Source organism: Balaenoptera borealis, assembly GCF_965194805.1.
Source record: "Balaenoptera borealis genome assembly, chromosome: 18".
NCBI classification, from domain to species: domain Eukaryota; kingdom Metazoa; phylum Chordata; class Mammalia; order Artiodactyla; family Balaenopteridae; genus Balaenoptera; species Balaenoptera borealis.
In genome coordinates this window covers 76,097,609-76,113,515 of record NC_138877.1, presented here as the reverse complement: position 1 = coordinate 76,113,515, position 15,907 = coordinate 76,097,609, and the positions used below count along the sequence as shown (strand labels likewise).

At 40.3% G+C, this 15,907-nt stretch overlaps 1 protein-coding gene across 1 annotated transcript in view; it reads right to left on the bottom strand.

Moving 5' to 3' along the window:
- The window catches only part of MYO16 (myosin XVI), a 505,456-nt gene that overhangs the window by 373,758 nt on the left and 115,791 nt on the right, over positions 1-15,907 (bottom strand). The window contains exon 3 of the mRNA XM_082366214.1: positions 4,207-4,277. Coding sequence (XP_082222340.1) covers positions 4,207-4,277 — 71 coding nt within the window. The remainder of the gene's footprint in view (positions 1-4,206; positions 4,278-15,907) is intronic.

Here is a 15,907-nt window from a genome sequence, read left to right as displayed (position 1 = left end):
TTTTCATCAGCGACGTGGAACTCCACTGCTTAAATGCCTGCCTTTATGTTAAAATGAGAATTCACCAGGTAAAAGAAAGAAGATTTTCTTATTTCTAATGTATTTCACTTAAGCTTCACTATGGTCTCCTGCTGTCACAGCACAGAATCAAAAGAACTTGCATTTCATACTCCATGCAAGAGGGTTTCCTTACAACCAGGAGCTCCTTCTTCATAGCTTATGTATGAAAGGTCATAACGTAAAACTCTGGACAGCATTTTAGCAAAGTTCCATGTGATGCTGTTTTCAACTCCATACATAGCATTGTTTCTTCCAAAGAGTTACAGCTGAGTTTTTTCTATATTGCCCTCACAGAGACTAAAATCTTAGGGTGCAGATATTGTTACTTGCCGCCATTATTTCCCCTCTAATGGTACCTGATACTTGCGATACACTTGATTCATAAATTATTGAATGAAGAGTAGATAAACATGCAAATTCAGACTTACTGTTGAAAGTTTATTTAAAAGATGATAAAACTAAAGATTGTATATGATGAAAAAATATTAAAACCTGTGCGTCAATTGTCTACCTTTAATACAGAGGGAATTATTAATCTCCAACCTAAAAGTTACTGTTCCCCAAATCCCCACTTACAGTCAGGTGCTCGGTGAATAATAATTGAGTTAAACAAGCGAAACTCTGGGGAAACTCAACAACTTCCACAGCTTATTCCTGGTGCCCTGCATGAGCAAACGATGCCATTTTCTCACAGACGTTGCTCTAACGTTATATAATTAGAGCTTCGGCGCTGATAAAGCATCAGGCTTCATACTGCAGGATGCCCAAGAGGTGGGCTGAGCACAGAGCTACTCACACTTTACACATTCGAGGGCGAAATTGCCTTTTTCAGTACCTAAGCAAGTTTGAAACCCTGTAATTTTGTCTCTCTGGCAACCTGCAATTTTTCATTTGTTTTTATTTACTCAGTAACCCAAGGAAAAGGAGGCTCAGCGCTGAGCCCACATTCCTGCAGCCGTCAGGAGGTTTACTTACATGTATTCTGGTTTCAAAGCCGCTTTATCTTAGTCTCACAAACAAAGTCTAACAGTATAAAAATGCAGTGTGTTTGCATTGGACCCAGAGCTAATGCAGAGTTTCCCATCCACCTCATCACCTTCACCTTCTCATTTCTTCTTTCTTCTGACTCTACTGCCTTTAGACTCGGTTACCTGGACCTTCTCATTAGCCAAAAAGATCCTTATATACAGTTCATCTATCCATTCATTCATTCATTTATTCATATATGATGTGTTGAGTATCTACCATGCATCACATGCTAAGGATATAAAAGTATCTAAGACATCACAGTTGCTGAAAATTCAGTCTAGCAGCAGAGAAAAAGGGCACATCCTCCATTAATTACAATCCATTGTGACAAGATCAAAAGCAGAAGCAAGGATCATGTGTCATGAGACCTTGGATACATGAGTAATTCAGTCTGATCAGGAGGGTGAGAAAAGGCTTCAGAACTACCTCTGAAGGTGGCCAAGTGGTCTCGTCATTTTCCTCTTTCTCTATCACCTGCTTATCCTGCTTCCAGGTCTGCTGTAATCCATGGTTTATTTTTCTTTCTCCCTCAGAAAACTAAACTCTATTAGACTGTGTTTTGCATCTTTGCACCCCTAATATCTATCACAGCACTATGTATTAATTAATTAAGTAGTTAATGGGTTAATGTGCCTACCAGACAAAACTACTGAGCACCTACTAAGTGCCAGGCACTTCCCCAAGTGCTGCAGATATAACAGTGATGAAAGAGGCCAAGTCCTAGCCCTCCTGGAGCTGACAGTCTGGGAAACAGAACATAATCACTTGAGCCTATAATCTGTTTGGTGGCAACCGTGTTACAAGGAATGAAACAAACAACCGCATAAAAGTTGAGCTGATTGTGGGGTGGTGGGAATGGACTGCTATATCCTTTGGGACAAGCCCCGGAAGGTTGTTCTGTTAGATGATTTTTGAGCAGAGAGGCGAAGCAAGTGGGGGAGTGAGCCATGCGGATTTCGGCAGGGGAATGTTCCAGTGGAAATAATGGTGAAAGCACGTGGGCAGGGGCATGGTGGGCACATTAAAGGACCAGCTAGAGCAGGAGGGGGGTCCCTGGAGATGAGGGCACAAAGGTGTGGGCACATTCCACGTGGCCGTAGCAGGACTCTCGAGTTTTCCCTGAGTGGGAAGGGAAGTTCCTGGGGCAATTTGACGGAGTGATGCGATCTGGTTGCTGTGGGAGAAACAGACTGTAGGGTCCACAGGGACGGGGCCAGGGAGGTGAGGGAAGAAGCTGCTGGCCCAGGGAAGAGGGAGGGTGGTTTATCCAGGTGAAGAGGGACAGCAGCATTCTGGCTGTATTTAAGGTGAAGAAAGCAACCGCTGCTCTGCTGATTGGGAAGACTGAGTTTTAGGTGCTCGCTAAAGTTGGATACATCATATACTGGGTTGGCCAAAAAGTTCGTTTGGGGTTTTCCATAAGATGTTACAGAAAAAGCCCGAACGAACTTTTTGGCCAACCCAATATATGAAGAAGTGGCCATACTTCTCTTCCTCTCTCTCTTTCTGTCAAACACACACACACAGAGTAAGAATACATTACATTCCTGGTTAATACCAACAATGAACTGACATGATTTGTTCAAAGCAAAGGTCTGTCTTCCACTAGCCCAACTGGAATAATTCGCTGTCTGAAAACTTAATCCAGGTATCACTGGGGAATTTACTGTGGAAAGACTACAGTATTTATAGTTAGATGGTCAGCGTTTAAGCTCCAGTACTATCTACTACTGTGTGAGCTTAATTCTTCTATTTCTCAGCTTCTTACCTAATAAAGTACTGGACCTGCTGGTAAGGATTCCAAAGATAGTGAACAGAGGAGAATCCTTATCTATGGAAAGCTGTTCACAGCATGTCCTTAGTCTAAGATTGCTTATCAAAACCGAACCTAGGATCCAGGACTAATGAGCCCTTGAAAATGTCACGTAAGCCATGTAACGATCGGAGGAGAAAACAGAGAGGTTTCATAACCAAAACACTCCAGAGAAGGAAAAGGGAATCCAGAAATCTCTCTTTCCATCTCAATCAATGCTGGAGAGAAATGGCTTGCGTTCTTCTATGGTGTTCCCCATCAATATTCGGAGTTATTTTTCCACTCTTCTGCATGCATAATATGACTGCCTGCACCCCAGATGCCTCCAGTCTTGGGCAGACACAAGGTTCTCTTGTTGGCAGTGGTTCTCAACCTTGGCTGTAAATTAGAATCACCTGGGGGAGCTGTGCCCCACCCCAATGTTCCATCTGCATCCCAGAAAAATTGAGTCAGAATCTCCAGGCTGGGACGGAGCTGGGAGGCAGACGCTGGCATTTTACAGCTCCCAGGTGACTCCAGGGGGCAGACAAGGCTGAGATCCAATAACAGATTAGGGAGCTTCCATCAGATCGATGCGCGACCTCCGTTAACATGGATTGCTCTAATGTGAGGAAATACGGCATTTTTTAAATATTGGTAGACAATTCTCAATTAGGTTTTTATGTTAATTTTGGCATTATTCAAAATCAATTTTTAAGCTTTAAATTAGCCCTAAAGACCACTAAATGGAATAAATATTGACACCTCCTTTTACTTCATTTTTGCCCTTAACTGAATCAGCAAAAATTTCTTGCATGTAAAACTACTGTATTTATTTGTTTATGTGGTTACTTACTTGTTTATTCACTTAATCGTTCCCTGCTTGTTTCCAAAAGAATGTAGTAAAGTTTTATTCACATTTTTATGATCTGGGCCACAAGCAGAGAATAGTAAAAGCTCATTGGATCAATAAAGAAAGTGAAAGAAAAGATGTAAAAGTAAAAGAAAGGATGGCTGCCTAATGCTGTATAATTGATACAACATTGTTTTGCTTATTTGTTGAATACTATTCATGTTCAAAAGCATCTTCTTTAGGGCAGAGACTTGAACTCCATTATTTACAAACTATAATGTAATTAACAATGTTAATTATCAATGTAATTAACAATGTTAATTAATGTATCACTATCCAAGCCTGTTAACTTGAAACACATCATTTTCTGATCATCAGTTACACTTGCATTTTGCTACTGAGTTTGGAGCCCATCATTGGTTCCCCTTCCACTTGGTGTCACCCACGCTCACCCGGTCATCACAGCTCTTACCAGATGGAGCAGGGACCCTCCTGAAGACACGGGCATGTGCGGGTCGGCCCCCTCCTTCAGGAGCCGCAGCGCTGGAAGAATGAGAGAGGAGAGTTACACGGCATCTTTCTTCAACATCCTGAATCAAAAGGTGTAGCATTTCATTAGTATCTAAATCTCAAATAGCCATGAAAGCCAAAAGAGATGCATGAATCGCCATCTGACTTTTTGTGTATTTAAGATCGGCAGTGTTTCTCTTCACATTGAAACTTATGTCTTGGTTTGTCAGCATCATGACCCATTACAGCCATGCAAATTATTCAGAAAGGGGAACACACTTTTACAATTATTTTTTTTGAAGTGCCTGGCTTGTGCATCCTTTATAGAACAAAAATAAATAAATAAAAAGAAAGAAATGACTCCACTAGGCTCATGTATGCTTTAGTTCACTTCATTTTTATTTTTTTTAACTCATTAGGACTCATTGGCTTAAAACAATAAAAGTTTACACTTTGTACATTAAACTTCCCTTCCTGCAATTACCCCTTAGCCCTGTTTCCATCATTCTCCCAAAGCCATGTGTATCTAAATTAGTAACGTCAAACAAATCAAAACAGATGCTACTCATCAGAATAAAGGCACAGCTGGAAAGTGACCTATGTTTCCATTTGAACAGCAAAGGTGGACTGGGTAGGACATGGAAAGCCCTTGGGAGATTGATTATGTCTCATTCTCTGCAAATTGCCATGGGCTCCAAGAGGTCCATCCATTCCCCAAGACACTATCCCAGTTTCCACGATTAATGGCAGTATCGTAGCTTTCATAACAAGCCGTTCATGCTTTTTCCACAAATAACTAAAGCAACAGTTCCTCTCTTAGTCATTACACAGAACGGTACAAAATGGTTCAGATTCAAACTCATACCTCACTGAGCATACTGTCTTTCCTTTAACTTTCTCCATAATCCGGAATGTCGGCAGAACACACTCTTTTCTACGTCACCCCAAATCTTCCCTGTGTTCCAATCTCTAGTTTGTTACTATCTTCCCAGCTCTAACTGTACAGCTCAGAGGGCAGACACAGTTACTCCTGCACAGCTTTCTCTCCAGGAAGGCCACCTCTGTGGTGATGTTTGCAGCGGGTATGAACAGGAGATAGGGCAGCCCCTCCAACACTGGGGGTAACATGTGAGAGCAGAGACAACCCCCACCCAGCCCAGCACATCCTCCAAACAGCCTTTCCCGAAACTGGAGCACCCTTTGTCCAAATCTCTCTCCTCAGGGAAGTCAGATGCATTCCTGTTCTCTGACCAGCAGCAGCACTTGGACTGGTTCCTTGATCTTACAAGCTCCAGCCTCTCCCCAAAAGAAGTGCCTACATAGATGCATGTCTACAACCACTCATTGACCCAATGGCTTTCCCTTGATGATCTTTCCCTTGATGATATTCCTTCTTCAATAATCTAATTCTTTTCGTAACGTAGATTCTCCTAATGTGGGTAGTTTGCTACAAAAAAACTTGTTGAAGGTGTAGATCTTACAGGATCAGTTGTAAGCTGAAATCACATGGCTCATGCATTTGCTGACTCAGGCATCTCCCTTATCAGCACTTAGGAGAAAAGTCCAGGAAGGTGAGGCCTTTGCCTTTCTTTTCTTCACTGTGTTTCTATGAACCAGCCTGTTGCCCAGCCGTATGTAGACACTCTTTGTCACTCCCTTTCTTGGCCTCTCTCTACACATACATATAGTAAATGGATGCACGTCTTGTTCCCTCACATACTTTTACACTTAATTTTAAAAAGTCTGTTCATGACAACAGAAAGTTCATTAACTATGTTTACCAATGGTTTTCTCAGAATCAAAATTGCACTTTTACCCTAATATTCATTTGTTTAGCAAATGAAATCATTCATCTTGAACTAGCTGATATCTATTTGGTGCTTTGTATTCTTTACAGCAAAGAATTTGTACTAGTGTGATCACAAATAGAGAGGAAGATTATATTATATTAGTTAAAACATGAGTAAAATGCTGTCAGATTTCTACATAGAATCCACCATGCACACATGTGGTGAATTACACATAATATAGATCTGTGATACACTGGCCTTGGGGTTAGACAGATTTGAGGCCAAGCCCCACTGGGAAAGCTAACCCACCCTGCTGGCACTGCATGAGGATCACTAAATGATTTATATATATGTGTGTGTGTGTGTGTGTGTGTGTGTGTGTGTGTGTGTGTGTGTGTGTGTGTGTGTGTGTATTTTTTTTTTTTATGGCTGTGTTGGGTCTTCATTTCTGTGCGAGGGCTTTCTCTAGTTGTGGCAAGCGGGGCCACTCTTCATTGCGGTGCGCGGGCCTCTCACTATCGCAGCCTCTCTTGTTGCGGAGCACAGGCTCCAGACGCGCAGGCTCAGTAATTGTGGCTCACGGGCCCAGCTGCTCTGCGGCATGTGGGATCTTCCCAGACCAGGGCTCCAACCCGTGTCCCCTGCATTGGCAGGCAGATTCTCAACCACTGCGCCACCAGGGAAGCCCAATGATTTTTATTAGTATAATTACTATAAGTCATGAAACCCATAATAATATATCGCTGAACACATATCTTAAGGTTTACTCTAAATTTTCTCAAAACCTTTTGATTATTAAATGTTGAATTTAAGTGTAGGATATAAGCAACACAAATTTACCAACATTAATTGAAGGATGAGTGTACAATTTGTAAAGCAGGATAAAGAGGGTGAAGAGGACAATGTAGGGGATGGTGGGAGAATGATGAGGGGCAGTGAACAGTCCCTTAGGAGTGGCAGATTGTGTGTGACTTGGAGGAATTTGTTGTGGAGGATATTTTACATCACACTACAGGAGTTGGAAGTCATTCTGTGGCCAGTGAAGAGGATCACAGGATATTAAGCAAAGGAGGAAAAGATCCCTTAGGTAAGTGCTATGGACTGAATGTATGTGCCCCCCCACCCCCCGCAAATTCATATGTTGAAGCCTAATCCCCAGTGTGATGGTATCAGGAAGAGGGGCATTGGGGAGGTGATTAAGAGGTAATGAGGGTGGAGCCCCCATGATGGGATTAGTGCCCTTATAAGGGGATGAAGAGACTAGAGCTCTCTCTCTGGCAGGTGAGGACACAAGGAGAAGAAGGTTATCTATAAAGTAGGAAGCTGGGTACCACCAAGAGCCAAATCTGCTGGTGCCTTGAGCCTGGACTTCCCAGCCTCCAGCACTGTGAGAAATCAAAGTTTTTTTTAAGCCACCCAGTCTCTGGTATATTTGTATACTTGTCAGTCTGCAGCCTGAGCAGACTAAGACAATAAGAGAGGTCAGCACAAAGGCTAGAGGGGGTCTCTTGCTCCCACTTGCAGTTTAAATCCTGAATAAAGGTTCAGGCTCAGATGAAGGGGGTGATCCAGTGCAGCTTGAGGGTTCATGGCTCTGTTTCAGAGGATGCAAAATGGACTAACCAGCCTGGGACACAACAGGAATCGGAGCCACCACTGCAGAAAGAGGGGTCTATGGCAGCACTGACAGCCAAGGTGGGACTAAGCCATCTGGTTCAGCGAGACCATTTACAAGCACAGAACATGCATGGGTAATCTCCACAGGAGCAGGTGGGCCACAGTGGTGTGCTTGTGAATGCTCAAGGGCAGATGGAGATGGAGATGTTTAGATGATGGATGGATGGATGGATGGATGGATGGATGGATGGATGGATGGATGGATGGATGGATGGAAGGAAGGAAGGAAGGAAGGATGGATGGATGGATGGATGGATGGATGGATGGATGGATGGATGGATGGGTGGATGGATGGATGGAAGGAAGGGTGGATGGATGGATGGATGGATGGATAGACGGATGGATATGCATCTAGGAATTTACTACACATTTTATTGCTATAAAGGCTGTGCAGCCCACAATTTATTGTAATATCCTTAGCCAATTGATTCTTACAGAATGATTTAGATGATTTTTACTAAAAATTCTTGTATCCACAGCCAATCTATGGTTACAATTAATGAATGTGACCTTGAAGTTTTGGTTGATATTTTCATTGACATTACTGAGTATGGGCCAGAGGTCAGGAAACTATGAGTGGCAGGCCAAATGCCGTCAGTGTATAGCCCTTGAACTAAGAACAATTTCTGCGTTTTGAAGGGTGTGTGAGGAAAAAACAATAATTAAAAAAACCCAAAAAAGTCCAGAAGAGTGTATAACACGGACTGTATGTGACCACTAAGCTTAAAATATTTAATATCTGACTCTCACAGAAAAGATTTCCTAACTCCTGAGTTAGATTAAAGTGAAATAATCTTTATAATAATAATTCTCTGCAACTATATTGAAGAAAATATCACTTGTATAATAAGTACACATTGAGCTTTTCTAAGTACGTAGGGTCTGATACTGCTCTCAGTACTTTAGTACAAGAATTACATTGATTCTCCCAACTCTATGATACAAATACTATAATTGTATTAGTATCAATACAATTGATAAGGAAACTAAGGCTTATAAATTATGTGAAGGAAACTGAGGCTTAAAAATTATGAGATGGTAGCGTGGTGGATCTAAAACAGTGTGGCAGTATGACTCCAAGGATTGTGTTCTTAACCATGGAGAGCATCAGGACACCTTACCTCTCATGTCACAAGAGAGTTGAAAGGTCACCTTCAACTCAGGAACCACAACAGGAATCAAGATCTATGTTAATGTCCTCATAATAACTAATTTTGTAAGAAACTGTCCAAATTTAGGTTAAAACACTTTCTCCAAAAAGGTATGGGTTCATAACAACTTTGGAACAACACGGTTGGAATTGACAGTCAAGTGAAATGACACCACGACTTGGGAGTCTTTCCATTACAATAAAATCTGCAAGGAAACAGCCTAAGGAAAAACAGCCATCTGGGGACCTAACAGAATAATGAAGTTTAGGCTCCTTTTATAGGGTTGCTGCTTGGAACTGATTCAGCATTTATTGTATATTTGTGGCTTCATCATCAAGCTGCCACAGAAACTCTGTCGAAATGTCTGCGTGGGGGGCATGATTTGATATTTAAAAAGAAACATTCAGTCTCGAAATCTTCAGCTATTGGGGTAAAAATGGATGAAAATACATCATCTTTAATAGAATCTGCAGCTGTCTTCCCTGATGTCCCCACCATCACCAACCATAACCAAACCCAACGGTCCACCTGATAATTATCGCTTTAAGTGTCTAGATATGACTGTGATGTATCTGTGTTGATGACAACCAGCACATTGATGAGAGTAATTTGATAGCAACTTGATGACAGTAAGCGCTCTGGCGATCACAGGAGCTGGGGTGAACATCTGAAAGCACAGCAAGCTATGACTGCTCTCACACGATTCTCACGATAACAGTGGGTCTGTATTCACAAGGATTTTATGTTTGAAATCAACAGATCCAAGGAAGAGTGAAACAAAACATAACCATGGGCTCTAAATTTTGTCCTCATTAGAAGCCCTGCAAAAAGGCATTTTTTAGACAGAGGGAAGGACAGATCACGTGGCAGAATGTTAGCAAACAGTCCACCTGGTTGAAGGGTACATGGGCTTTCTTTGTATGATTTGTAAGTTTAATTTCATTTCTAAATAAAAAGTTACAATGAATAGCAACAACAAAAAAAGCCAGTGTCATTTTTTCCTTGCAATGATAATAGAAGCATCAGTGTCAGGACTTCTAAAAATGTAGGACAGAGCTTCCATGACAATTGACAGTCTTCCGAGAAATGCCTGAAAAAGTTGATCTGATATTATATGTCAATAAAGAAGGGAAGCAAAAAAGAGGAATAGAGAAGTTATGTTATCAACGCCACAGAAATGCCTATTTGCACAGAACACTGCTTAACATACAGGTTTCCTGCCCTACAGAGAACTCAAATTTTAGGATCTCTAGGAATGACTTGAGGATGGTTTTCTGAATTGCTTTTCATAGCTCAGTGCTTTCCAACCTACTTTTCATTATTCTTCCCCACTAAGTTCCACCATGAAATTGTAAAACCACATATATTCTGGATGTCTGCTGTGTACTGTAGACCCACAAAGGGCGACAGACCCTTGTTAAAGCTAAGATATTTCTCCCTCAAGAACCGACTTTTCCACCGCTGGGGGCTATTTCTCCCCCCTTTAGAATCATACTCTTGTCCACCTCCAGTTACTCTGATTCAGTAGTTTAGGGATGGAATCAAAAACTCTGCATTTTAAAGAAACGCTCCAGGAGATTCTGGTGCCAGTGTCCCCCTAAAGATATTTTGAAGGAAAAAAAAATGGCTAGGATTCTACTATCTCAGCAAATTACCTCTGAATACCTCAACTAGAGCAAAGGGATTAATAAGTAGAAAAGTGAACAATTCATGGCAGTTTCTTTCCCATGAATTGGCCATTGAAAACTTGGTCCCCACTGCTGGGTGAGCCACAGTATTCCTCAGAACACACAAGTTTATTCTCAATAAATTGCTGCAAAGCTTAGTTATCCAAGCCTACTTAACATGAATCTTGGGGGCATTTGGAGAGGAGAAGGTCAGGGTGTTCATGGATGGGGGGCCTCCAGTCAGTACACAGCCTGAGCCTGGGGCAATGATTCTCAACCCTCACTATGCTTTAGGACAGCTAGTAGAACTTAAAAAGATATAAATGCCCAGGTTCTCTCACCAAATTTTTAAGCCCAGTCGGTCAAGGATGTGCCCATCTAATCATACATTTTTAATGTCAGGGCATCTCAGTGATTATAATACTGGGAAGAGAGGCAGCAGTGGAAACCAGTATCCACAAGGCTGTGTAGCTGGTTTCCAGCTGGTTTCCCAGCCTGGCAATAATCGTAAGAGGGCCTAATGGGTTTTGAAGATCATGGTGAGTATCTGCCTCGAATCCATACTCAGGTGAGTCGCTCAGTCACACCTTACGTGGTTGTTTCTGATTTGGGTCAGGTCCACGGGCATCACCAGGACACTCAAGGATTATACCAGCCACTCTCTTGGAAAAGGAGACCACTGAGGTTGGGGGATGGGGTCGGGGCTGCAGTAGGGTTCCAGACTCAGCAGAGAACTACAGACTCATCAGCTTGGTGGGCCTGAGAAGCAAGTGGGTGGAAGCCCACCTAAGCCACACTCACCTACCAGACTTTGGGCAGTTAAGACCAATTCCACATTATTTGCAAGGGGCTTAAGATTTCTGCTTTCCTACCCAACCTGGTTAAAACTGGATTGACTAAAAGGCCAGAGATTGTAAGCATGAGATCCAAGATCCCCATTGCCAGGGTGACCCAAATCTCCAATCCTAACCCAGTCATGCAGCTGTGACCAAAGCAACAAAAATCCAGTGAGTGTCTTTTATGTGCTTTTATGTGCTATCTTAGAAGTTGGGGTGTGGCAGAGGAAAAATGGGAAAAAATCCTGCCTTCATGGAGCTTATCATCTAGTGGACCGGTGGGTGGAGAAGACAGAAGACAAATAAGAAATAATTAGACACTAGAGGGATTTGCAGTCCTTCTAGAATCCGTGGCTGAATATCCTGAATCTGTTTTGGAAAAGTATTTGATAGTTATTTCTTCAAATGTTGTTTGTAACCCATTTCCTCCCTTCCTCCTTCAAGGACCTTGCTGACATGCAGTTGAAAAGCTATTCAGAAAAATGCTATTATCAAACTCACCTGTTCTATAGAATTCTAGCATATATTACAATGTTACAGTATATATGTCTGGTGGGAATCAGGAATGGCTCCTGTACCTAAGCCAATCCTAAATCATTAACTCTCAAAATATTCCAGAACAGACCCAGAGAGACAGCTCATGACAACATGATTTAAGTGCATTCTACTTCTTCAGACCTTGACGTGGAAATAGTAAATCCAGAATGCACACAGGATAAACACACGCTTTACTTTTTATTTTCTTTCTCTATAGCCCACTGTCAATTTATATTACATAACTTTAAGATGCTCTTTTCACATGCCATTGCATTGTACTATACCTTTGTAGGAAATCATATGATTATATATGTGTGGGCCTCATTCTGGACTCTTATTTTATTCTTTCATCTACTTGCTCACTTTTTAACAAATCATAGTTGCATATTTTTGCAAATTTTACTGTGTTTTATTTCAAACTAAAAGATTTTAATGAAAATTTTGCTATATTACTGTATAAATAATGAATACTAAAATTTAGAAATGTTGGTTACTAAGTAGTGACAATTCTTCGCAAAATTGACCCACTAAACTAATATCAATGAGAACAAAAATAAAGTACCTCTTCAAGGGAGAAAAGAAGATATGAGATGGCAAAGTCCTCCTTCATTCTCCAGGACATTTTCTTATCAAAAAAGCCAAGATACATCGCTATCAAAACCCATAGCTTTTTTTTTTTTTTTTTTTTTGGCAGAAAAAAGAAAAGCTGATCCTAAAATTCATAGGAAACTCCAAATAGCCAAAACAATCTTGAAAAAGAAAGAAGTGGAAAAGAAAAACAGAAAGAAAAAGTAAGTTGGATGACTCACGTTCTGACTTCAAAACTTACTGCAAAGCTCTAGTCATCAAAGCAGTGTGGTGCTGGCCTAAGACAGACATATGGACCAATGAAACGGGATTAAGAATTCAGAATCCATAAACCTATACATCTATGTTCAACAGATTTTCAAAGATAGTTCAAGATCACTCAGTGGAGGCAGGAATAGTCTCTTCCACAAATATAGTTGCTAGGATGATTGGATGGCTACAGTAAATTTTAAAAATAAAGAAAAACAACAAGTATTGGCAAAAATGTGGAGATGTTGGAACCCTCATACATTGCAGGTAGGAATGAAAAAATGGTTCAGTGACCGTGGTAGAAGTTTAACTGTTCTCCAAAATGTTAAACATAAATAACTATATGAGCTAGCAAACCCTCTCTTACATATAAGCCTCAAAGAATTGAAGACAGGTACTCAAATAAATACTTGTGCATACATGTTCATAGCAGCACAATTCACAACAGCCAAAAGGTGAAAACAACCCAAATGTCCATCAACTGACTTGATGGGTAAACAAAGAGAGTTATATCTATATAATGGAATATTATTTAACTGTGAGAAAGGAAAGGAGTATGTGCTACAACACAAATGGACATTAAAAAGCTAAATGAGAGAAGCCAGACACAATAAGCTATATAGTGTGTGATTTCACTTAGATGAAATCTCAAGAATAGGGAAATTCATAAAGATGGAAAGTAGACCGGTGGTTGTCAAGGGCTGGGGGGAGAGGAAAATAGAGAGTGACTGTCTAATGGACACAGTATTTCCATTTGGGGTGATGACACGTCCTGAAACTGAATAGTGGTGACGGATGCACAACACGGTCGATGTGCTAAATGGTACCCTTTAAAATAATTAAAATGGGAAGTTTTATTTTCGATGGATTTTTATCACAATAAAAAGTTATAATCCCTCTACTGTGATGCTCTTAAACTTTATAACCTTCTTAAACCATATACACTTTATTATAATTATGTTTTATAAAACTATCTATACAGAAAATCTAATGTCAAATACTTCTATTTGCATAAATCTTATTTGTGTTTTTCAATAATTCTGAGGCAGGAAAGGAACAGTTTCAAGGGATAATTAAGCTTTCTGATCTGTATAATATCTATTTGGAAAATTTTCCGCCAATGTGCTGAAATATATGTTTAGCCCCAAGAATGAACATTGAGAATGCTTTCGAATTCATAGTTTCTGGTCACTCAGAATGACTTAGCAGAGCTGCTCAAGTCCTATCAGCACCCTGGACACCAGTTCTTACAGTTTTCAACTCAGCATCAAATAAACCACATGCTCTTAGTTGTTACTTGACTCTGATATTTCCCAGGTTACTATCTCACCCCTACCTTTCTTTTTGAGTCTTGTTAATCAGTACATTTTTCTTTTTTATACTCTGACACATGCCCCATTAAGCATTTATAACTGTTGTCCCCAGAGAAGCTCATGTAGAAAAATATATACAGGGTGATACATTAAGGAAGAGAGATAAATGTTGCCCCTTAGGAAATGATCAATTCCAATTTCAATACTTGCCAGAGGCTTTAGCATTCTACAAGATTGAGTGAGCCCACCCCTTCCCTGGTGCTCATGACCACAGAAGCTGCCAGAAAAATCTATCTATCAGTGTTAGGTCTTCGCACTAAAGAACTGCCCTACAAATGCAAAATCAACAGTTTTTAATGTCCTTGCATGTTGCACACTTTAACTAACCAATTTCAGTTTGTGTCTTAAACACTCTTCGAAATTCAGTGTTATGTGCACAGGCTAAATTACTCTGATGAATACCAAATATCTCTGTTAGCCCCAGAAGTGCTGAGGACATTTCTGTCTCATGAAAAATCAAGGAAACATAAGGCATGAATGATGGATATCATTCCTTAGGGAGTTGGCACTGAAGAGGAATCGGTTCCTGGTGCCCAAGACTTTGTTTAGCTTAAATCTATACTGAGCATTTACATTTGATTCAGGATGTTCTATGTTTAAAAATCCATTGTTAAATGGGAGGAGAAAATTTTAAAAGGCAGAGGCAAGGGTACAATGAGTCAGGCTTCAGGGATATTTCAAAATGTTGTCATCGAAAGCAGTGCCTTTTAACTTAGAGACACAAATAATAAATCTGCTTTTAAATCTTTCTGAAAGGGGCACTTTCTGGGTTTTCATCTAGTCCCCCTCTAAACAAAGGTCTCTTCCCATGCTTTCCTGAAAGTTCAGAAATGTGACAGTGGTAATAGTATTGGCTCTTTTTCTAGCCCATTCATGTTCATCAACTATATAACTAACTAGTAGTGTGGATGGCAAAAGTCACCTCTCTTCAAACCAAAAATAAAATTGATTTTGGAATGGCTAAGCAAGTGACAAGGGAGTACTGAATAAGTACGTCCTCCATCAATTTGGACTCAAGATGAAATTAATCCTTATAAAACAAACCAACAGTAAGCACAAACCCAAATGATGAAATAGTCTGCGCTAGGACTTCTCTCTCTCTCCCTCTCTCTCTCTCTTCATCCCCACCACCCTCCCCTACTTTTCTACACTACTCAGACAAGACCATGAGGCTTTTCTGCTTTTCTTTCTGTTATTTAAAATATCATCTAATAGGTAAAAAATTGTCAGACCACATATAAAATAGATTATTTCTGTAAGGAATAAATGAAGTAAAGTCAAACACTTTCCTAAGCCTCACCCTTATTTAGATTACATAAGCATCTATTATGGCCCACAGTTATCTGAAAACATGTAGAAAACAGAACTATGCCGATATTTGGCAAGTCTGTGGTAAACATTAAAGGTTGGCTCTAATTTGGACATGTGAGAAACTAAACTGAAAAGCCTGTGTAAATAATTTGTTAATATCTTTCTATGTTAAAACTAATCAAAACCTACAATTACAATAAGAATCATTTTACAAACAGGAGGGAATGGTAACTCAGGAGATATAAAAAATGCTTAGTTACATTAAGTATAGCTGTGATTGGGGCTTTGATAAAATGTGAATGTGAAGAACCAATATAACTGAACTGAAATTCTCCTGGCCACCAGTTTTCATACCTATTCAGAATGTGTCGTTTGGGGCTGTGATACTATTCGTTAAATGGTGTTTTCTTTTAAAAACAAAATAATTCCAATAAAAGTTTTCAATCTTTTCAAAAACATTGTATGTTATGAATATTATTGTGTT